The sequence below is a fragment of the Propithecus coquereli genome, unplaced genomic scaffold (genome assembly GCF_000956105.1).
Source record: "Propithecus coquereli isolate 6110/MARCELLA unplaced genomic scaffold, Pcoq_1.0 Scaffold7, whole genome shotgun sequence".
Classification (NCBI taxonomy): domain Eukaryota; kingdom Metazoa; phylum Chordata; class Mammalia; order Primates; family Indriidae; genus Propithecus; species Propithecus coquereli.
In genome coordinates this window covers 21,669,974-21,693,308 of record NW_012153062.1, presented here as the reverse complement: position 1 = coordinate 21,693,308, position 23,335 = coordinate 21,669,974, and the positions used below count along the sequence as shown (strand labels likewise).

Sequence of the window (23,335 nt, the reverse complement as noted above, 5' to 3'; positions counted from 1 at the left end):
CTAAGAAATATTTTTTGAATGAGTGAATGAGAATGTGTTGGGTACAAGCGCTATGCTGTGCAACACACTCCTCGAGTCTGGCCCCCACCCACAGGCCTGCTCCTAGGCTGATCAAGAGGGCTCCAGGCAGTGGGCACAGTGGTTTGGGGCATCAGCTGCCCACGAACACCTTGCCCCGGTGTGAGTGCGTCCCTGGGTGATGGATGGAGTCTGGGTGGTGCTGACAAAACAGTTCCTTTACCTCCACTCCAAGGACAGACAGTAATGAGTGTTAGCGACACAGAGCAAGCAACAGGAACTAGTGCCAGCTTCCCCGCACCGTGCTTATGGGTCCTTTCAAGGTTCTAGATTGTAATTAATCCCAAGAGATATATTCCTGCCCTCTAACACTCACAACAAAAGTGTTGTCCTTTACACTGAAGATGGATAGAAAGGTATTCATGTTCTTTTCTACTTGGATGCGGGGCTGATGACCCAGTCTCAGAGCACCTACACTTGTGGGTAGGAGTGAAAGTCAACTTTCCCACTGACCTCTTCCAATTGCTGGAAGCATGAGCTTGTGATCAGTGAGCATTTATTGAGCAGCTACTGTGTGTGCCACGCTCTGTGGGGAAGACGCCATCCCCAGGGCATCTGCAATCTAGTGAGAGCCGCTGGCAAATAAAGCATTGTTGCAACGGAGCGGGAGTGATTCGTCAGGGAGACGGCGGAGGGCTGGACTGAGGTGTGCACAGTGGGAATGGGGAGACGGGAACAGAGTGGAGAGAAACCGAGGGCGAGGATGACAAGACAATGATCGGTTGAGGTGAAGAAGGAAAGGGAGGCGCTAGTGTGTCCCGCAGGTTTCTGGCTTGGGCAGCGGTTGAGGGCGGGACCTTCGCTGCCTGGAAGGAACAGTGGCAGATCTGGGGAGGCTGAAGTCGAGTTCAGCTTTACGTGTGTTGGTGGTCAGGTTCCTATGTGCCATTCAACGGGAAAAGCCAATTAGGAAGTGGAATAGTTTAATACCAGATGGCACTTAACGAGTGGGAGGGTTTCATTGTTTTAATATTTTTAAGTCTCAATAATACTCTAGAGAGATAGGCCCTCCTGTGTTTGACAGAAGACTGATTTGCAGCTCTGGTATTCCTCCCATGTAAGTCCTGTTTTTGAGACAAACATCACATCAGCCCTGAGTGCAACTAAAAATGAGCAGGGCCAGGCCAGTGGGGAATGCGGTCTGTCAAGGCTCTGTATTTAACAATGCCTTCCTCCAGTGGCCTCTGCCCTGTGCCTCCTGCACTGTCAGCTCTAAAGAATACTTAGTCCTTGCAGCCTCAAGTTATTTAACCCTTCTGTGGCCTCTCAAGACAAGCCCTGAGTGTCACTGAAACTTCAGGCATGTCCAGGAACATGCACAAAAGAAGAAAGTGACCACGTCTGCTTAACCTGGCAGAACAAACTCACTAAGTCTTGCACCTTCGAAGCTGAAACAAAACTTCCTGGCAAACAGGTCCCCACCGTCAAGGGGCAGACAATTTCACTGGAGGTTGGAAAAATAATCAAACGTCTTCAAAACTTCAGGACATCAAAAAAGGCTTCATCACGCTCTGATTAGAATTCAGACTAGAGGAAAACATAGTCTTCTGAGCAAAGCATGAGTGAATGGAATTATGAAACCCACTTCCTGCAGCTTCAGAAATTCATACAGTCATTCATTCAACCAACATTTGTTGGTCATCTCCTGTATTTAAGACACTTTGTGGGATAGTGTGGTACACAAAGAAAAAAAGTTGCTCTGCCTCCCAAGGAGGTGACACATGAGTGGCTGAGATTAGGGCAGAAACAACTGCACTGTGGAGCAGGGTACGCCAACGGCAGAGGATCGGTGGAAGCTCCTCTGTGAATTAGCTCATGAACCCTCACGGGGCTCCGAGGGAGGTTCTATCATTACATTATGTTATAGATGAGGAAACTAAGGAAAGTTCCCCAAGGTCAGTAGTTGGTAAGTGCTGGGAATTGAACCCAAGCAATCATTACTAAGGACGACTCTGTTGAGCAAATGACATTTACATAGGACCTGAAATGATGGGTCAGCTTGTGGGGGCTGGAGCCAGGAGAGCTGGATGTGCCTTACAGATGGAGATTATTCTGTGGGCAAAGGCAAGGACGGGGCACATTTGGGTAAGTGAGTGGTGGTCCAGTTTGAGGGTGTTTCAAGTTCTTGAAATGGATTAGTAAAAAATAAGCTATGAAGGGTCACTTTTAGAAATGTAGATTTCCCTCTGTAGGTAATGGGGTTTACAGAAGGTCATGGAGCTGGAATGATGTGATCGGAGCTGTCCTTTAGAAAGAAAACATGGTCCCTGCACTATAGCCACTTAGTATGGTAAGTGGAAAAAAGAGAAAGTTTCCTGGCTGTCTGATATAATAATTATAGTTATACTGCCTGCTGTCACAAAGAGATCCCCCAAAATGCATAATAGCTCAAAAATGACAGTTTGTTTCTTGTTCACATGGTCAAAAAAATGGAAGTTCCTAATATCTCTCATCCAAGCCGTGATACTGGGACTTGGTCTCCTCCTGTTCTTTGGCTCTGCCACCTTCGATGTGTGGCTTCCAAGTTCACAGTGCCACGTATATCAAGGCCTCAGAAGGTGAAAGAAGTGAAGAAGACACTTGCTTCTTAAGTCTTCCAATTACCTCTGCTCCAGTTCCATTGGGGGGCACATGCCTAGAGGCGTGGGGGCTAGAAGTGTTGTCCCTGCCTGGGCAGCCACGTCTGTCTGTGACTCTACACTGTGGAAAGGAAGCATAAATTTTGGTAGAAAGTTAGTTATCACCACTGTACCTGAGCGAGGAAAGAAAAGCTTATTTACCCTTCAGCAATAACTTTTCAAAGTCTAGCACCTCATTCTGAAGCACGGTTGAGAAATGAGTTTTACGAGCAAATGGGGCTTAAAATAACATAAGCACAGTCCCTTTTAGCACCAAATCTTATTTGTCTAAATTATTTTTGAAGGTTCCAAATTGATTTTATACTTTCCTACCTAAGTGAACAAAACTTAATTTAAGCTTTTCTTGATGACTTAGGATCACTATTATGGATGTCACTTATTGTAATGCAATCTGTTGTATACCAACGGCTTTTGAGTGGTGTATAAATGTTTGCTCCTGCACCGAATGCCTCCTGAATTCTAGGCTGTTCTACCAAGTTTCCTCTTTAACCTCTCTGTCCCCTCAGAATTTTTGCCATCACTGTGTCTTCTCCATGCCTCTAATTTCTACATTTCTCAATGCTTTCTAATTTCTCCCGCCATTTTTGTTATCTACTAACTTACTTCTGTAGATTTTCTTTTTTCGTCTTTTAAGACTCTCAATCTTCTTCTCTTTCGAGTCCTTCTACCCCTTTTGTTTTGTGTGCTGTGATGGAAAGAGCACGTGTGCACTAGGGAGTGGCACTGGCCGGGGCGCCAACACAAGCTGTGCCTCAGAAACTCTGCAACCTTGAGTGATGGAGCCTCCGAGCCTATTCCCTCAAATAGAAACCAAGGTGGCAACACGAATCTTACAGGTTTACATTAGGATTCACTGAGATGATAACAACAACATGAAAAGTTTCTCTGTAAAAGTTGGTGGTTATTATTATTTTGGCAATTATGGGATCTGGGCTTTTTCGGCATGATCAGTGGAATTGAAAATAGTATGTAGGACTCCAGGGCGTTGGAAGCCAGGTATGGACAGAGGAACAAGGAGAACATGCCAGACATCTCCATGGAGTACACAGGCTCCCAAAAGTCTCCCAGAAGCTATGCGTACAGTAACGTAACATGCATGAGCAGAATCTAAAGAAAGATCTAACCTAAATGGATGAAGCCAAAAGAGGAGTATCAGGAAAAGGAAAAGCATGGGTAAAACTCTTCTCTGTTTCTAAAAAATGAGAATTTTTCTAAACCTTGAAACTCTCTTAAGCTGTCAATCCTATCGACTTTATTCACTCTCAGGCTTCTCGAAGGAGTTGGGAGGCCTCTGTCTCCTCTTGCCAGGAATCTGCATCCTTGTATTTTAAAGCCCCTACTGAGTCTGGGTGTAGTCAGAGGCACGAGAGTAGCTGTGTACTGGGCAGACTGCCTTAGAGGTTCCATGACGTAAACTGTAGGTGCTTAATAACTATGCGTTGTGCAAATGAAAAGGGAAAAGAAGAAAATGTGATTTTTCACTAATACAGAGTAAGCCATTTTGTAGCCCGGAGAATGCATCATGTTTAGCAAGATTAAAGCAGGCGGCAGAGCGCCTCCTCAGCCTGTATGTTACAGCTAATGTCCATCAGTGGTCAGCAAATGAGTAAACCGTGCCTGTGCCGACAATCCTGTTTCTAGCCTCATGCTTTATTTATTTAACTAATGGCTGCCTCGCCGGTAGCTCATCAAGATGGTGTCTACTGAGCTTGGCAAAGTGAAAAATTATGATTTTGTTTACCCATGTGTTTCCAGCTGGGGTGCTGAGTTGTTATCAGGCTGCTGATGACGACTCTTCCACTCCCAGAGTCCCTAAAGTAGGCAGTTCAATAAACAAACCATCAGCTTCAGAACCAAAGTGTTAACACTGACACAATCTGGTCATTTGCTACTTGGCGGTAGTCGGTACCCAGAACCTCAAATGAGGACTCATTCTGGAAACTCCCTTATGCTTAGATAATAAAATGAATAGAAGTCAGGTTACAGTGTAATTGGTTTACTTTGAACTACTCAGTCTCTTATGAGAAAAAGGAGTATTTGCCCCAAATTAAATATTTGACTTTGGATAGATTTATCTCTTGCTCTATACTCAGGCACATAAAATGGAAACGGAAACCCAAACAGAAAGCCTGGTAGAGGCTGTGACTCTGGAATGGTCCCCTACCACTCATCAACTAATTTAGTTACTTGTGCAGCAAATATTTAGTGAGTGCCTACTGTGTATTGCGTCCTGGGGATGTGGTGATCTAAACCCCACTAAGACACAGCCCAGTTCTTAAGAACCTTGCAGTTTTGTGGGGAAGAAAGAGAGGCACTGAATCGGTGATTGCCAATATGATGAGAATTGCAAAGGGAGAGGCAGGGTACTAAGCTAGTCTCGTAGTTTAGGGAAGGCACCCTGAGGAAGTGATGCTTCGAATGGGATTGAAGGAGTTGCAGAAGTCTTAGAGGGGGGAGGAGGAAGGGAGGGTAACTTTAAATATTATTATTGTCTCAATTAGCTCATAAAATAACCCTGCAAGGTAGGTATTGTTGCTCTGGCTTACAGCTGCGGAGATTCAGGTTCCAGGGGAAGCATGTGCAAGTGCTCCAAGGCAAAACTGTGTGAAGAGGGTCCCTTGGAGCTCACAAGGTCAAACAGCATGATGAGTATAGAGGAGGCATGAGAGGGTAGGAGGTATAGGGGGGCTTGTCAAGGTGCCGGGGCCTGGTAAGCCACTGGAAGGACCCCTTCCCCAATGCAACAGGAGGCCATGTAGAGATACGAAGCAGAGGGAGGTCCTACGTAGATGTGCATTTTAGAAAGACCGCACTGGCTGGCGTGGAGAATGGACAGAAGTGAATGCAGGAGCCCTGGCTATGGGGCGTGGTGGTGATCAGGTGACGATGATGGCAGGGTCGGGGGAAGCAATGTGCAGGTGGACAGAAATGATTGAATTCAATAGACATGCAGGAGGTTGGGTCAGCAGGGTCTGTCACCAGCTGTACACGAGGGGAGAGGGTATGCCAAGTTATTCAGGACTCTTTTTATGTCCGTAAGAGTTTCGCCTTAATAACACTAATAGCTACTCCTTACTGAGTGTCTACCATGGCCATTTACAGATGAAAAACCTGAGGCCGAGAATAGGGAAATACCGCCCAATAAATGACTGAACTGAGATTTGAACCCAAGTCTGACTTTCAAAGCAGTGCACCTTCCACTTTAACACTGTAAGTTTATTGTTCTGTTTAATTAGATTTATTTCTCAGTCAACTGAAACCTCAGCTCCCTTCCCACCCCATATAATTCAGCTATGTGTGCAGCTCCAAGTTCTCATAATTCTCTTGCCTTTGACCATCGGTTCTCAGTTATTTTCACAGATTGGGGCCGTTCTGTGTTTATCTTAGGGCCCTTTCAAACATAGCAGAGGCCAAAGAAGCCAGTTTTGTGGAATCAAGCTTATCCGGCTGCATTAAATATCACCTTATTCTAATGAAAATGCAGCTTTTTGTTTGTTTTAATGAGCACAGGGGGCCTTTATGTCCAATCTCCTCCTAGGGGAAGTCACTGCATACGAGTGACCTTTGAAGGAAATCACATCAGGGAGTTAGCTGAAGGTGTGGAGGTGAGTGCGTGCCTACCATCAACCAGTGTCCTGGCTGCCAGAGAAGAAAAGGCTCTAGAAATGGCTTGTCCCCCTGATGACTCAGTCACGCCCCCGCTGGACAGAGGAACATCGTCTACTTCTTGCTGAAAAAGCAAGGCAGGGAAGCATAAGAGGGTTCTCAAACTATCTCTTGAGCACCTGCTGTATGCTGCGCACCGTATTCAATCCCTGCCACATGGCACCCACGTTTTAGTAGAGGGGAACAGACAGTGAATAAATAAAAAATGTAAATCATTAAGGATTGTGATAAGTACCACGAAGGAAATAAACAGGATCGTGACAGACAATTACTTGTGCCTCAACTTCCTCATCTCAACTGCCTCATCTCTTAAATAAAAAAGAGAGGGAGAATGGTAGAATTTACCTCTCGGGGCTGCTTTCAGGATTAGATTAGAAAACACATGGGTTGTGCTCAGAAGAGTGCCTGGCACATTGATTGAACACTTGATCAGTGTTATGAGTGGTTAATATCTTTGTGACAGAATAAAGTGAGGGAGGCAATCAGGAAGGGCTTCCTGGAAGAGGTGACTTTTAAGCTGAGACCTGAGAAGAAGCCAAGCATGTGAATAACCAGGGAGGTGGGGAGAAAAGGCCAGAGGCCAGAGGCCAGAGAAGGAATGGCCACTGTTTCCAGGAACAGAAAGGAGTGGGTGGTGTGTGGGGCTGGAGAATGGAGAGTAGGGGGACAGTGAAGTGAGGTGAGGGCCGGGAGGCAGACCAGGCTCGGACCAGGTAAGAACTCAGATTGTACTCTTCCAGCAAGGGAGGAGAGTGGTGTGTCATGCTCTGAGCCCACTCGGGCAGCCAGGCAGAGAATGAGAAAGCGTGAAAGCTGCAAGAGAAGAGAGGAAAATGGCAGGTGGGGGCGCTGGTAGGAGGGTGTTAGGCAGAGGGTAGTGACATTGTTGGTGGCAAAGCATTAGTTTCCTAAGGCTGCCAGAACAAATTACCTCAAACTGGCTGTCTGAAAACAACAGAAATTTATTCTCTCACAGCTCTGGAGGGTAGCAGTCTGAAATCAAGGTTGGCAGGCCCCACTCCCTCCCAAAGCTCTAGGGAAGAATTCTTCCTTGCATCTTGTGGCTTCTGGTGGCTGCCAGAGAGTCCTCAGTGTTCTTTGGCTAGAAGATGCATCACTCCGATCTCTGCCTCCGTCTTCACGTGGTGTTCCCCCTGTGTGTCTCTGTGTTGCTGTGTCTCTCCTTGTAACTCTGCCAGTGACTGCACTGAGAGCCTGCCCTGATCCAGCATGACCTCATCCTAATTACATCTTCGAGAACCCTGTCTCCAAGTAAGGTCACATTCACCAGGTACTGGGGTTTAGGGCTTCAACATGCCTTTTGGGGGCGGCACAAAACCTACAACAGAGAGAAGGGTCCTGACTAGCCCACTTCTGAGGAGCAGTGCTGGCCTGAGAGTAGCCCCACTACTGGGGCAAGAGCAGCCCCAGCCACGCGCAGAGGCACGCAGCAGCCTTGCTGCAGTGGGTTTGGGATGCTGCGCAGCTACGCCCGGGTGCTTATTCCACATAAGCAGGCAGCTGGGGGCGGGCAGCCCTGCGGAGTGAGGGCAGCGTGTCAGACGAGGGATGCTCCTTCCTACTCGTTTTTCACAAAACCACTTCTACTTTTAGGTTGCATCTAAAGTGTACCATTAATTCATGATTCCTTTTCAGTGAGTCTCCAGTGATTTTGGACAGTCTATGGACATAGGTGGATTTTCTTAGATTTATTTTTTCTGAAGTGAGGAGACCGGGGGTTCATCCTAGGTGTTGCCTTCAGTTTGTGACCTTGAACAGATCCCTTAACCCCCTCCAGGCTTCAACTTCTTCCTCTGAAAAATGAGGATACTGGCCTAGCTCAGTGGTTCTCAACTTTGAAGATGCATCAAAATCCCCTGGAGGGAGGGCTTGTTATAATCAGATTTCTGGGCTCCATCCCAGAGTATCTGTTCAGCAGGGCTAAGCTGGTGCCTCAGGATTTGCATTGCTAGCAAGTTCCTGGATTTTGTTGGTGCTGCTGGTCTGGGAAGTACACCGTGAGAATTACTGGCCTAGATCGTCTCTGAGATTTCTGCCAGAGACATTATTCCACGATTCTGTGAAACTCATTTTAGTGTAAATGACTAGGTGAAGTGAATTTTCTAACCTTAGTGAGAAAATTTGGTCTCACTATAAAAAATATGTCCCAGCTACTGCTGACCTTATTTTCCAGTGTGGATTTACCTCTCCAGACTTAAGTGTGCTGATTAAATGGTCCCTCTTTCTTTCCATGTTACGTACGGGGACCATCTACCCCTCTGTGGCTAGTGGGTCCTACACGCACAGGGCTCCTGCAGAAGTCAGCCGAATGTTCACTCTGAGTTCAATAGAACCACTGGCCTTAGTGGCATTTATCTGGGGTGGAACGTGGGGCACAGCAGATAGAGTTAGAAATCTGAAAATAAGGGCATAAATAAGCCCATGAAAAGATGCTCAACATCTTTAGTCACCTGGAAAATGTAAATGAAAAGCACAGTGAGATACTTCCTCTCACCCATTAGAATAATCAAAAGAGACAATACTAAGTGACGACAGGATGTAGAGAAATTGGAACATTGCGGGTGAGAATGTAAAATGGTATAGCCACTTTAGAAAGCAGTGACAATTTTTCAAAACATTAAATAAAATTGTCATATGACCCAGCAATTCCACTCCTAGGTATCTACTCAAAAAAAAAAAATGAAAGCGTATGTTCACATAAAGATTTGTATGTGAATTTTCATAATACTGTTATTCTTAATAATCAAAAATGGAGACAACCCAAATGTCTATCAAATAATGAATGGATAAACAAAATGTGGTATATCCATACAGTGGGTATGGATAAAAAGAAACAAAGTACTGACACGTGCTATAATATGTATTAGCCTCAAAATGTTTATGCTAAATGAAAGAAGCCAGATAACAAAGACTATATATTGTATGATTCCGTTCATGTGAAATGTCCAGAAAAGATAAAAAGAAGATTAGTGGCCACCTAGGGCTGGACATGGACTGGAGAGTGACTATAAATGGGCAAGAGGTTTATTTTCAGGATGATGGAAATGTTCTAAAATTAGATCTTAGCGATGGTTGCCCAACTCAGTAAATGTAATAAAAGTTTATTTAATTTATGTTTAAAATGGGTGGATTTTGTGGTTTGCAAATTAATCTCAATAAAGTCAAAAAGACATTTAAAAAATAGAATGCAATTTAAAAAAAAAACTAATGGTACTACCTGGTCCTCCCTCTGAAGGTCATTTAGTGGCTATGACATATGCATGGCTTCCAAACACCGTGCTTCAGAAAATTATCAACATAGCTACCCAGTGAGAAAATACCAGGAACTAGTTACTGGCAGAATGGGGATACTTAATACAATAAGCACATCTATTTCACACTCTTTATGTGCCAGACACTGTGGAAATTGCTTTACATGCTTTATCATTTATTATTCATTCAAAAATCCTGTGTTTGTTGAACACCTACTATGTGATAGGCACTGTTCTTGGTTCTGAAGATAGTGTGAATAAGACAGAGCCCCTTCTTTTGGAAAGCTTAAACATGTAGACATACAAAGATTATTTTAAAATGATTTTAGGTAGTGATACTGAATTCAAACCAGAACCTGGATTGTGGAAGAGACTGACAGGAGATGGGAAAGGGGGCTGGGTTAGATGGAGTGGTCAGGGCAGGCCTCCCTGGGGAGGCAGTTTGAAGTAACAGGAGACGAATGTGAAGGAGGTGGCAGAGATCAGGACAGTGGCTTGGCTGGGAGGAATAGCTGCCACAGAGCGTGTCAGACGGCAAGCAGGGGAGAAGTGGCAGTGTGATCAAGGGAGGGTGCTGTACAGAGGATGCTGAAATGACAGACAAGGGGAGAAACTGCAGATCTCGGGGCCATGGTACAGAGCTTGATTTAAAGTTTGGTTTCTTATTCCCAGTGCAATAGGAAGCAAATAGGAAGATTTAAGCAGGTGAGTGACATGATCTAATTTACATATTAAAGGTGACCCCAGGAGCTTCATAGAGACAGGAATATAGCAGAAGGAAGGAGAGTGAGGGAAGTAAAGTTAAGAACTAAGAGTGCTGCAGGAGCTACAGTGAGACAATGGTGGCTTCGATGAAGATGGCAGGATTTGAGGCATAGGTAGGTGGATAGACTTGATAGGGTCGTACGCAGTGTTTAGGGGCAGAGAAAGAGAGGGCTTGAGCATCCGGGTGGAAGGTGCAGTATGCATGGAGATGGCTGACCTTCCCTCTGAGATCAGCTTTACTATATTCATGTTACAGATGGAAAAATGGGGCTCAGAAAAGCTAGTCAGCTTTGTCCAAAATTACCCACCTAATGACTGGAAGAAGCAAGTTCAAAGCCAGTGACTCCAAAAATGGTATTTTAAACACTGCTCGGTATTGTCTCCTGCCCAGAGAGCTCTTGCACCTTAGCCAGCCTGCAGATGGAAATCACATAAGGTGGCTTGGGCGGGGAGAGGAAGACTTCTTAGCAGGGAAGGCTGGTGGGTGGGCTTGTCATTGAATAAAGGAGAAGAGAGCAGCTTTGGAAGAGTAACATTTTTCCAGTGAATTACATTAAATAATCAGTATGGTTTATACCCAGCGTCAGCCTGAACTGAGATCGACAGCTAATAAAAGCACAGTAATTACAGGAAAACATCAGATTGGAAAGTGCAGAGATTCTCGAAACACCTGAAGCCATTTAATATATCTTATGTTTGCTCCAGACCAACAGGCAGCTCCCAGAGCAAGACCGGTCTCATTACTGAGCTAATGGACATTATGCTCTGAGGTACCTTTCCCTCTGCCAAATAAATCAGAATTTTAAAAACTGAAGCCTGATATTGCCGTGCTGCGACTGTTTGCAAGGACATCACTGAGTGTTTTAGGTGTCAAGTTTAATTTGACTTGGCCCGTTCTATTCTCTTAAGGAAGGCTCTGGAGTCGTCAGCTGGGTCACAAGGAGAATTTCTTCTGCTTTTGCTCTTCGGGCTGTGACAGAAATCAGACCTTGATTCCCTGAGCACACTTCCCCAAGCAGGGATTGCGCCTGTAGCCGCAGCCCAAAGGAAAAAGTTGTCATGCTTCCCTATCCCCTGATTTTGAGTTTGTTTTTTTGTTGCTGGTTTTGTTGTTGTTGTTATTTAGAGGGGAGGGGGGGTGGTTGCGGGGGGAGGGGTGGTGGGAGGAGAAACTCACTTACACATTCTAAAATGTTCTAAAATATTCACGAGCCCTCTAAGTTGCAGACACTGCCCTAGGTTCCGGGATGATAGCAAATGCTTACAAATTATCAAAGAGCAAAAGAGACAGCAAAAATAAAAGCGTAAGCTCTGAGTGTGTGCACATGGCTGTGTGTATGTGTGTGTGTGTGTGTGTGTGTGTGTGTCCCTCTGGAGGGCCCACCGCCTCCTCCAGGCTCCCGTCCTGCCCGCGCCACTCCTGGCGGCTGCGCCTGCGGCTCTGAGCACCAGCGGCCTGGAGAACCGGTAACTCCTCCACGTGCTGTGGACTTGCTGGGGCATTTTTCACCTCACAACAGCTCTAATGACCTTGGCATCAAGCTCTTACTAGGGATTAATAACTGGCTGGGCTTAATGGCCCTTACTGTGTCCTGGGCCATTTTCCCAGCCAGCCGTTAATTCCAGGCAGCGCCTTGGGCTCTGGCCATCACGGCTCCCTGGGCCCAGAAGCTGCTCAGAGGCAAATGGCCACGGCCTCCTTCTCTGCGGACAGGGGTTTCCACAGCCCGCTCCCTTTTCTCCCCGTGGCATCCGTGCCACAGGCTGGGGTTCCTAGGCTAATTGTTGGTTAGGGAATCCCCTTATAGCTATTTCTATGTATCCATCTATTCAGCATGAATTAAATGGCTTTTATGGGTCAGGATGAAAGAGATTACCAAGACTGGAGCGACCTATTATAATATGGGCGCCCATGCTTCCTACCAATGCATGGAGCACCTCACTGAATGGGGCTTTGAGGAAAATGTCCCAAAGAATCTGGGAGGCTGAACACCATGAGCAAGAAGCCAGAGAGGAGGCCTTGCTAGGTGGTGAGTTCCCTGGGAGCCAGCTCCCCTCCTGTGTCCTGGGTGGTGCTTCTGCGCCCACGCAGGTGGGAGGTTCACCTTCCCACCCTCCGCTTAGTGACTCATCAACCAAGAACATGTAAACACTGCATCAGGAATCTTAACTCGGCAAGGCATGAATATTTTCGCCCAGATCCTTAAGCTGCTAAGGATCATAACGGAGCTGAGGTGTGGAGGCCCATGGCTCTCCCAGAGGCCTGTAACATCCTGAGAAATGGGGTCACACAGTCTGTACAATTTTTTGTCGTTCTGCCTTCCAAAACATCATCAGTCCCTCTGAGTAGTAAACAGACTTCATTTCGTCCTTTGGAAGTGCTTCAGCCTTTGGTACATGCTCTTCTCAGCTGCTGGAAATGTAACATTATGTTTAGAACAGCTATTGTCATTTTACTGGCACCACTTACCAAAAGGCACTTAAGGCATAATTCAGACTTTGGATCTTTTTTCCCTTGTTTGGTGCATCTGCACAACTCGCGGAGTGGGTGTCAGTGCCGGAGGTGATGGATGGCACAGGGCGCAGGCAGGTGGGCAGGAACCGTGAGGGGCGGGGTCAGCCCTGACGTGTTTTGGTGTCCAGTAATCACGGGGGTCAGTATGGCGCGGCCAGGAACCTTGGCCTTTCCAGAAGGAGTCTTCAGCGGGCCTTCTGCAGGCGAAGGAGAGAGAGAGCTCCTTGGAATGTCCCTAAGGTGATGTGTGTTTTACCTGCCAACCAGCCTCTGCTCTGGGAATCAAAGCAGAATAATTAATTATGGGGAAAAGATGCTGCTGGGACCTTTCTTCAGAATGTTTTCCCCAGTCATAATGAGTGTAATAAAATTATAGATCAAACTGGAAAATTCAGGATAATTCTGAGTGAGTCTGATGAGAAAAAGCAGGTTCCCATGGCCTTGGGGTCCGCTGGGATGAACTTACAGAGCAACCTTATTAAGCAAATATACCAGTTACACGGAACCTCGGAAGTGTGTTAAGTGCTCAGTAAAGGTCTTTAGAATGAATGAGCAAATCAATGTCATCTGGCCACAAGTATCTAATTGATCCTGTCTTTGTTTTAAATGGGTGAGAGCATTAAGTGCGTTTGTGAAAAAGGGCGCTCTAGGCCCTGGGCCTCCTGATCTTCCTCAAGGAGTAACATGCTGCTTGCAGACGCCCCTTATCTTCAGAGGAATGTTTTTACTGGGCTCTCCATGAGTGGCAATCAGGTGACCAACCATCCTGGCACTGAGAGGTTTCCTAGGACGCAGGACTTCGAGTGGTAAAACCCAGGCAGCCCCTGGCAACCCAGGTCGGTCGGTCCCCCAGTGTCGATCAGTCCTGTGCATCCGCCCTGATCCACCATCGACCTTCCATCAGCCCTTTGCAATCACTCTTCGCCTCTCCTTCCTCACTTTCACAGTCAAACTCTGTCACCTCTGTTCAACTGAGACTATTTTGGCCAAAGTCATCAAATCCAAAGAACACTTCCCAAGTCTTGTTTTACTTGTCCTGTGGCACCGTCGACTAATCCTTCCTTTTTAAAATAGGCTCCTCTGTTGGTTTCCATTGCATAATCCTTTCCTGGTTGTCCTCCCACACCTCTGGCTCTTCTGGATAGATAGGTTCAAAGGTGCCCTCATCGTTGGTCCCACAGCCCCATGTGCCTAGTTGTCTTATAGCACTTTCCCACACATCCCCGTGATTATTTGTCTGGGGGGCACCCCAGCACGAAGTTCAGTGCCTGGTACGTAATAGGAAATCTGTCATTGAGTAGATCATTGTTGAACTCTCTCTCTTCATCATTTATATATGGGTTGTGTGGGTAGAACAAGGGAAAGGAAAGTTAAGTATTTCTTCCATTCTTTGGCCACGGAAATTGCCCTTCACCCAGCAGTTCACCCAGGGAATTCAGAAGGGCTCTTTACTCCAGGTTCCAGTAGTTTCGTCAGGGGAATGGGGCCACTTTCTAGACATCTGGAATGTGGCTGTTCCTCGAGAGGAAGATTTGGTCTTAATCACTTTTCACCATCATGGACTTCATGTTCTAGTTGGTTGAGTCTGCTGCGCATGATCTTCTGATGAACAGATGGTTTGGATAGAAGACACTTGTCACTTCATTGCATCCATCCAGCCCAGTGCCTTCAGAGTGGCAACAATACTACTGATTAAAAAATAGCATTGTTTAGTTTCTGGGAGGGAGGAAAGGAGGAAAGCAGTGCGTTAAGCAAACATTCCATGATACTCACTCTACTACACTGCAGTGATATACTGGCTAATCCCATTGACTTTGCAGTCAGATTTCCTCAGTTCAAATTCCAGCACCACCACCTCCCAACAGTATGATCTTGAGCACGTTGCATATCACTTCACTTTTTTATGCTTCAATATTCTCATTTGTAAAATGGGGGTGATAATATAGCATCTTATAGCATTATTTGAAGGACTAATGCAATTATATAAAAAGCTCAGAACCGTGCCTGGCACATAGAGAACACTCAGTAAATACTAGTTAATTGGCCACTCTTTCCTTTGTGCCCCAAATTGCTGTGCTCCAAACAGCCCCCCTTCCTCACACTGTGCGACGTTATTGCACTCTTTTACTGACCCACTGTCCCTCACTAAAGTGTAAGCTTTGAAGGGTTTTGTTTTCTTCATTTTCGCATTCTGACTGCCTAGCACAGTGCCTGTCACCTCAGAGTAATTCAGTCTTGAAGGAATGATGAGAATATGCAATGGTGGAATCTCCATTTCGCAAGCCCTTGTGTCAGTTATAAACCTACAGCGTTTAGCACTGAGTTGCTGAGTATTTGCAATATGTTCCAAGCCGGCCAATAATCCTACCAGCACCTACCATTTATCCAATGATCATCGTGACATAGTAAGGACTAGGTTCAACCACATGTAGTCGCTATTTTTGCAGGTCAAATGTTGGCAATTTCAAGTGGCTCAATCTAATACTGTGAATATCTTAGTTTTTTTCGTTCTACCAAGGTAGATTAGGGTGTTATCCTCAGAGAGAGATGAGAAAACTCAGACCTGTGGAAGTTAGTGACTTGTCAAGGTCCCATACCTAGCAGGTGGTGGAAACCAGGCTGGACCCATCCTGTCACACCCCAGAGCTCTTGGACACCATGCCATGTGGGAAGTCAGAGTAGCTCCCTCATTCTGAAGACAGAGCCATGTCTCAGGAAACTCCCAGAGCAACTACAAGACTGAATATATGCAGCACTAAATTGGATCCGATTTCCTGAGGCTGTGCAGGGAGCTAGTGTGTCCTGTTCAAAGTTAACAGAGAAAAAGGGCGGAGGCTCTGGGGAAAATCTAACAATGCAACATTCCTTCAGAACATCTTCACTGTCATTTTCTTGTGCACTTGCTGGCCTTGGCCTCAGGCCCTAATTATATTATCTTCAAACAGCAACTAGAGATATTTCTCATTAAACAGGAACATGGGAATGTTTAATTTGTTGGAATGTAGGTGTTCAGAAAGCAAATCATTGGTTCAGGACGTTCAACTGGAGCACTGCCATTCAGTTGTCCCCGGTGGACACAATGTGGCCAGGACTCCCCCAGGGCATGTGTTCGCTGCAGATGAGAGAAAGACAGAGGCTCTGCAATTCCTGGATGAGGTCTGTGGCTCTGAGCTTAAGGCTTTCTTTACTCTTATGAAGATGAGCTAACTCAGATTCTCTTCCATTCCCCTTAAAATGAGGTAAATGATCCTAATTGTAATTGCAAAATTATAGCCTCTGAGGGATTACAATCTGCATGTCATTTCCCATGTGATTCGCAGATGATGTTTATTTAGGATAAGCATATTTGTATGGCATCCAAGAATTAATAGTATTAATATTAATAAGTGCTTAACTTTCAATAAGGTGAGTTAATAGCATCAAAACTAGCGTCACAGCAATTTGCAGTATAGTCTTTGCTTCAACTTGGGAGTAATTTTGAATTAAAAAAATAGCTTTGAAAGTATGACTTTATTACTAGTTATGCATCCTTGGGCAAATTGCTTAACGTCTCTAAGCCTAAGGATCCTCATCTGTAAAATGACCATGATAGCGACCTTGCTGGTTGATGTGTCAATTTGGTTATTTAATTAATCACTATAGCTCTTAGCCCACTGTTTGACAGGTCAATGCTAGCTCTCTTTTCCTCTTGTCCAATGTCCTCGTCGCCAATTTAGAAGAGAATGTAAGTGCCCATGGAGTTACAGCAGAAGGGATATATACCCTGGTGTGAGAAGGGGGAGAGGGGAAATGGGCGCCCTTCTCCCGAGGCAGGGAAGTAACCTGCTGGTGCCAAGTGAGGGTCAAGACCTTTGCCCCTGACAGTGTCCTTCTCTCCCTGCCTTCCAGCCCCTGAAAATGCACTGCGGGGACTGTGCTCTGGTGACCAGCTCAGGGCATCTGCTGCGCAGTCAGCAAGGCCCCCAGATTGACCAGACGGAGTGTGTCATCCGCATGAATGACGCCCCCACGCGCGGCTATGGGCGCGACGTGGGCAATCGCACTAGCCTGAGGGTCATCGCGCATTCCAGCATCCAGAGGATCCTCCGCAACCGCCATGACCTGCTCAACGTGAGCCAGGGCACCGTGTTCATCTTCTGGGGCCCCAGCAGCTACATGCGGCGGGATGGCAAGGGCCAGGTCTACAACAACCTGCAGCTCCTGAGCCAGGTGCTGCCCCGGCTGAAGGCCTTCATGATCACACGCCACAAGATGCTGCAGTTCGATGAGCTCTTCAAGCAGGAGACTGGCAAAGACAGGTACACAGGCACAGGGCAGGTGGGTGGCGGAGATTGCAGGGGAGGGTGAGGCTATGTCGTCATTGGCTGATTCACCCAACGCAGAGCTTTTGCTGAAGGTTTTTGTTGCAGGCCCCATTGCTCACGGCACTGATAGAGCCCACCTATAGGGTCCTCCTGGTGACTGGGCTGCTCAGGCTGAGTTTATGAAGCAAAGTGAAAGGGACCACTGATATAATTACATGGATAATCCAAGGCCAAATCCCTATTTTTCGAGGAAGAGGCTACACAGCTGCTGGCCCACGGGGGTTAGAAGTGCAATATAATAGCTTTATTGCATTTCATGTTACTTGTGTGCACGCTAACCAAAAAGAAGTTGTGTGGGTTTCTTCCCATTCAAAGGCAAACATTCATTCAGTCAACCAATATTGACTGAGTACCTATTACTTGCTCAGCCCTGCACCTGGCACTGGGCACACAGTCAAACACAAGACCCTGCCCTCCAAGAATATCAAGCCTTAGACATTTACCAGGAGGCCACCAGTGTGCCGAGGGTCATGTGAGGGGAAGAAATGGTCTGTAACTCGTAGGGCAGGGAGGCATGCCATGGTCTAGGGCAGTCTTTTCCAAACTGCAAGTTGCAACTCAATAATCAGATGTGAGACCAACGTAGTGAGGCACTGAAAGATTTTTCTCTAATGTAATGGGAAGAATAGAATCAAATGGAAGAGCATAGACCAGAACAGACAATATCAGCATTCACCTCACATACTAAGTTAGGCAAGGTATTGTTTCATGAAACTTTTATTTCAGTTTGATTGATTGATAAATACAGGTGTCTTTTGAGGTGATGAAAATATTCTGGAATTAGTGATGAAGGTTGCACAATCCTGTAAATATAAGTTAGATACCACTGAATTACACACTTTAAAAAAAATAAAATGAAAACCCTGTATGTATATATATATGATTTGAACATGTATGTATATGTTTTCAATTATGATGTAAAATGTATTTTTCACTATAGGTTCAAATTTTTGAAAATTTCTGGTCTAGGAGATGAGGGAAAGGCTTTCTCAAAGAGGTGTATTTAAGCTGAGTCCCAGGCCAAGAAGACTTTAGCCAAGATGTAAGGGCCAGGGATGGGGAGGGAGAAGCGTCCCTGTGGGTCCAAGGAGTGTTATGTGAGAGAACAGGCAGTGGGAACAGCCCCCCATGGTTACAGCCTGGAGGACTGGGTGGGAGGAGTGCCACAGGATGGAGCAGAGAGATGAAGGGTCATGAGCTGGCCAGTCTTGGGTGGAACAAGGACAAGTGGGTATCGAGGACAGCAGTGTCGGGCAGTCCACACGCACAGCTCTGGAACTCTGACTCTATCACTCTCTATCTGCATGGCCTTGGACAAGTCAGCCAACCTTTTAGAGACTCAGTGATCTTCCATGTGAAAAGGGGCTAGTGACTATTAATCATCTGACTGGTCTAGCAATTAAATTTACTTGTTTCCTGAATTCTAAAACCTGTACTTTTAATAATTAACGTGCATTTAATGATGCAATTTACCCCCCTTACAAAAACTGTTATGGAGTTGATTGTTTATCTTAAAGCTAAAAGGATATGATAAATAAAGGCTAGAAAGTACTAAATCCATTGTTTGGCTAGCATAGGCATCTCAGTATTGGAGAATAGCATCTGAAAGACAGACCAAAGTCCAGTGTCCCCAAATTCTTTGTGTGGAAGAGCTATCTTTTAAAATCCTAGATACCTTGTGACTGCTTGAGGGCTGGCCCGGCAGGAGTGGGCATGGGCCTGGTGGAGGAAGGGGAGGAAGGGCTGGCTGTTGGCGCTGTGGCCTCTTCCCCTGGAAGACCCAGCAGGCTCCACAGTAGTCCAGCCAGTAGACCACATTGGGGATCCCAGCCGTCACCACCAGCTGCCACCAAACCCTGTTTCGGTTGACCTTTAAAAGCCATGAATAAGAGAGACTGCTGCTCATGTGAACAAATTCTTTAACCAAGAAGGCATTTCATAAGGGATGAAGAAGGAGAGCACTTATTTACAGTTTGATTTTTCACTTGTTGGAAAATTTGAAATAAGTAGAAACCATCTCTTCAGTATAAAATGCTTCTCTCCTTTTAGTTTAATGATTGCTAAATTTAAGTCTTCCTGAAACACTGCTGCAGTGCTAGCTATTTAGGATAATTACACATTGCTCTGGACTCCTTAAGGAATCATTTTAAGCTGATAAGTTAGAGACTAAGTCATCCCACCCTTTGGCCACTTAGGCTCTTTAGGAAACAATCTCACATCAAGGCATGTCCTGCTCATTAAATCCACTGATTTCTGACCAGTGAAAAGCTCTTGCTCACCATGTCCATCTCCCTGGTAGTCCTAGCTGGTAAGAAGGGAGCCAGATCTTTGTGGATTGGCTACTGGCCCTCTTTCTGCAGACATCCCTCTACTAGTGACCATCCAGCCCCTACTCAGGGGAATCACACATGAATCTGTAGGGTGCCCAAGTACATTGCCACTTCCAGAAACCTCATACCTCTTATCTTTAGGAAACTATCTTAAAGAAGCTGATATTGTATTGATTCAGTATTCTTATGCGTCTATATTCTTAACCTGCAGCCTACTCCAAGCAAAAAGAACCAAGTCAGAAACAGCCTGTCAGAACAAAACTATTTCTGTAAATTAAAACACAAAACGCTTAGGGTGTAATGGTATTTCCTCTATGTATGCTTTTCATGAAACCCAACAGAACAGTAGCATGTATTGAAGATAAAGAAAAGTGTAGAATCTCTAATCTGCACATCTCATGATCAGGAAATACATTTGGGCTATTTTGAAGAAATGTGATAATTCAATAGATTATGATTTATAGAAGTTTCACCTTACTTAAAAATGGAGAAAAAAAGGGCTCAGGAAAAATCTGCAATTAAGAAGCATGACAAATGACATAGATGGCCAAGTGGTATTCTTTGATATTAAAAAGTAACTGTACTTGAAAATAACTTTATAATTGAATAAGGGTACATTAGGAAAATATGATTCAGAACCAATATTATAGTAATTAGATAAAGGAAGCATAAATGAAATAACTGCAGGAAGAATATTTCCATAGAGATTATAAATGAGATTCTGGTAGAGCAGAAAGGCCTTTAATTGTAATTTAGTGTGCACTATAGAATTATCAGCTCAGTGTGTTACTTCATCATACAAAAGAATATCTGATAATTTTCCCTAATAAGCACATGACAGCTCTTCATATTCTTTCATTACAGCTGATTAAGTGTAAAAACAGTAGATATTCCTTTGTTAGAAAAAGCGTTCAGATGTTTTTAGAAAGACAGCACAATGAAGTTGCATTTCTATAGCACGTGATCCCAAAGGCTATTATTCAGGAGGTCTGGAGAATTTTAAGTAGCACTTTAAAGAACCTTCACTTTAGTGTCTTTGGTCCTCTACTTTGTATTCTCCCCATTTACCCACAGAGCCTTTTTCTGGAGAGCCACATCCTCCTGTATTTCAGGCTGTGGCTGTGATCTCTATTATGTCACCCAAAAGAGAGTCAGAGCTGTGGGAGAGTTTCTGCCCCGGGAAAACCCAGTTTGGTGTTTCCAATACCTCTAAAAGCACAGGGGACATGGGTGTGACTCCCAGGCCAGGGAGCTGTCATTCTCTTCCTTCATTCCATGTCCTCCCAGTGATTCACTCACCCAGATTAGGTCTAGAGCACCCGGCCGATGTATTCTCACAGCACATAGGTGAAGACAGGCTCTAACTTAAGGGAAGGCACTTCCTCCTCCTCCCCCTTGCCATTCAGTCAGCTCTTCTCCATCCCAGCTCCTTCAGTCACAAAGGTCCTAGGAATATTTAGCCCGGGCGAGAAAGAAGGGGGATTATTAATACCTATGTAGTCTGGAGGCTTCTGAATTTTTGTAATTACTGTCCTGACTACTGATGGTGCCTCCTACACAAGACTTTGGTAGCAGAGTGTTGGAAAGATTTTCTTTGTGGCTGCTAAAAAGCACTGAAAGGAATTGCTGAATGATTTACCTCATTTGTTCAACCTAGCAACCAAGAGGGAAGGAAGCGATCTTCACGTATCAACATACCAAGCTTGATGTTTTTCATGGGCATTCTTTCATTAAGTTCTCAAGTAGCCCAAGGGATAGAGCTTCCTACTCTTGCTTTACAGATAAGAAATCAAGGGTCAGAGGTCAGAAATGACCTGCCTCGTGTCATCTAGCTAATTATGATAGACACAGGTAAGATTCAAGCCCATACTATTCCCATCTTTAGGAGCTTTTAAATGTGCTTCCTGGGATATTACTGGGTCACAGTGCAATGGAATAGGGGGAAAATGAGAAAAGGCACTAAGAAACAGAAAGTTGAAGCCATGAACTCAGGAATCACCCAAGCCTGTCAGGTATTTGACAAAACAAAGGACTCCCTAAAAGTGTCCTTTTTATTTTTTTGTCTTTATGTAAAATGGAAACAAATATGTATACTGCTTAACAAAAAGGCTTCCTTCTTCTCAAGGAGTGCTACATGGTGCAAGTTGAAGAGTCTTTCTGCAACTCTGCTGTTCACATCACAAATGGTGCTTTTGGCTGGGCAAAGTCAGACAGTCTGACCTTGGGGATAAGGTGTTTGAAACTGGCTAATGAGGCATGCCAAAAGCACTGAGGAAAAAGTAACAGCAGCAACCCCCGAAGAATCAAAATTAATCTCCACAGCAGCATAGCATGGTAGACCAACAAGTCATTCTCACAGGGTCAAATGAGACCTTGATGTTATGTCTTCATAGTTATCCTTAGACTTGGCACATGATTGATGTCTGAATGGGCAACTTCGCAAATGGTGGAGCACACAGATTCATTCCTTAAGTTTTGTCAATATTTGGTCTTCTAATGAGACTTTTCAGAGGACTCAGAATGCTCTGGTATGTAAAATAAAGCAAATGCTCAGTTAAATATAAGCATTCCTGTGGCTCTTTTCCTTTGGTCGTCAGCCCCTTCCCAAACCAGTGTACTCCTCCTATGGAAAGACATTCAATCAAGGGTGAATTAGCCTGCTTGAAGGCAAGCTTTTACCCTAAAATCCACTGATCAATCAATTGATCAATAGCTAGATAAACACATCTGCATGTTTATTCATATTTAATAGGCTCTTCATTATCTAGCCTTCTTGGCAAACAAGGAGAATTTCTAGTCAGTCAGGTATTCTAGTTAATAAAGAGTTGTCACACGGGGGTCGTCATAAGAAATCGAGTTGTGGTAACATGCACTTAAACATTGAAGCATTGATCATCCTCTTTGATGATGCAGAAGTCCCTTGAGCATCTTTTAGTGTCACAAACCCACCATAATGGAGCATCAACATCAATTATGATTGTATTGTGGAATATGATGGTGTTGCTAAGAGATTTCAGTGTGGTAAAGTTCCAGATATTTATCAAATGGAAAGAGAGAGCAAGAGAGAGAGACTGTTTATAGTCAGCCTTACTCCAAAAAGGGTTTAAGATGGTAGCAAGTATAGTGATTACTTTACCAGCTTGCGGACTTAATTGTTGTTCCTTCCAGGAAGATCTCCAACACTTGGCTTAGCACCGGCTGGTTCACAATGACGATTGCGCTGGAGCTCTGTGACAGGATCAATGTTTATGGCATGGTGCCCCCAGACTTCTGCAGGTAGGATTTATTCTGCAAGTGTAAATCATCCACAGTGTTGTGCAGGGTTTATAAATACCTGATTCTGTATAGCAACCATGACACATGTCTAACTGTCTTCTTGAAACAATTAATTAGCATGTCCCAAGTTCTGGTTCTAGAAACAACAAACGGCATTTAATTATGTGATATGAAATATTGAAAGTTTTTGTTTGTACTGCTGGAGAATAAATCCATCTTGTGGGCTTCATTTATCCTCTGAATATTTATCAGCCAAGAGTAATGCAATAATTGGCATAACATTAATGATGAACAAGCATTAAAAAATATTAGTTTTACTTTCATTTCAAAGGCATGTGATAATTTTTTAATGAATTAAAAAGGGCAATTCCTTTGACAGCGAGGCCCGTTTTCTAAAATTAAAATATTCCACTGAGCCTCTTTCCCTTGC

At 44.8% G+C, this 23,335-nt stretch overlaps 1 protein-coding gene across 1 annotated transcript in view; it reads left to right on the top strand.

The window, feature by feature from the left end:
• The window catches only part of ST6GALNAC5 (ST6 (alpha-N-acetyl-neuraminyl-2,3-beta-galactosyl-1,3)-N-acetylgalactosaminide alpha-2,6-sialyltransferase 5), a 170,983-nt gene that overhangs the window by 134,600 nt on the left and 13,048 nt on the right, over positions 1-23,335 (top strand). Inside the window, exons 3-4 of the mRNA XM_012661056.1 lie at positions 16,824-17,233; positions 22,798-22,905. Coding sequence (XP_012516510.1) covers positions 16,824-17,233; positions 22,798-22,905 — 518 coding nt within the window. The remainder of the gene's footprint in view (positions 1-16,823; positions 17,234-22,797; positions 22,906-23,335) is intronic.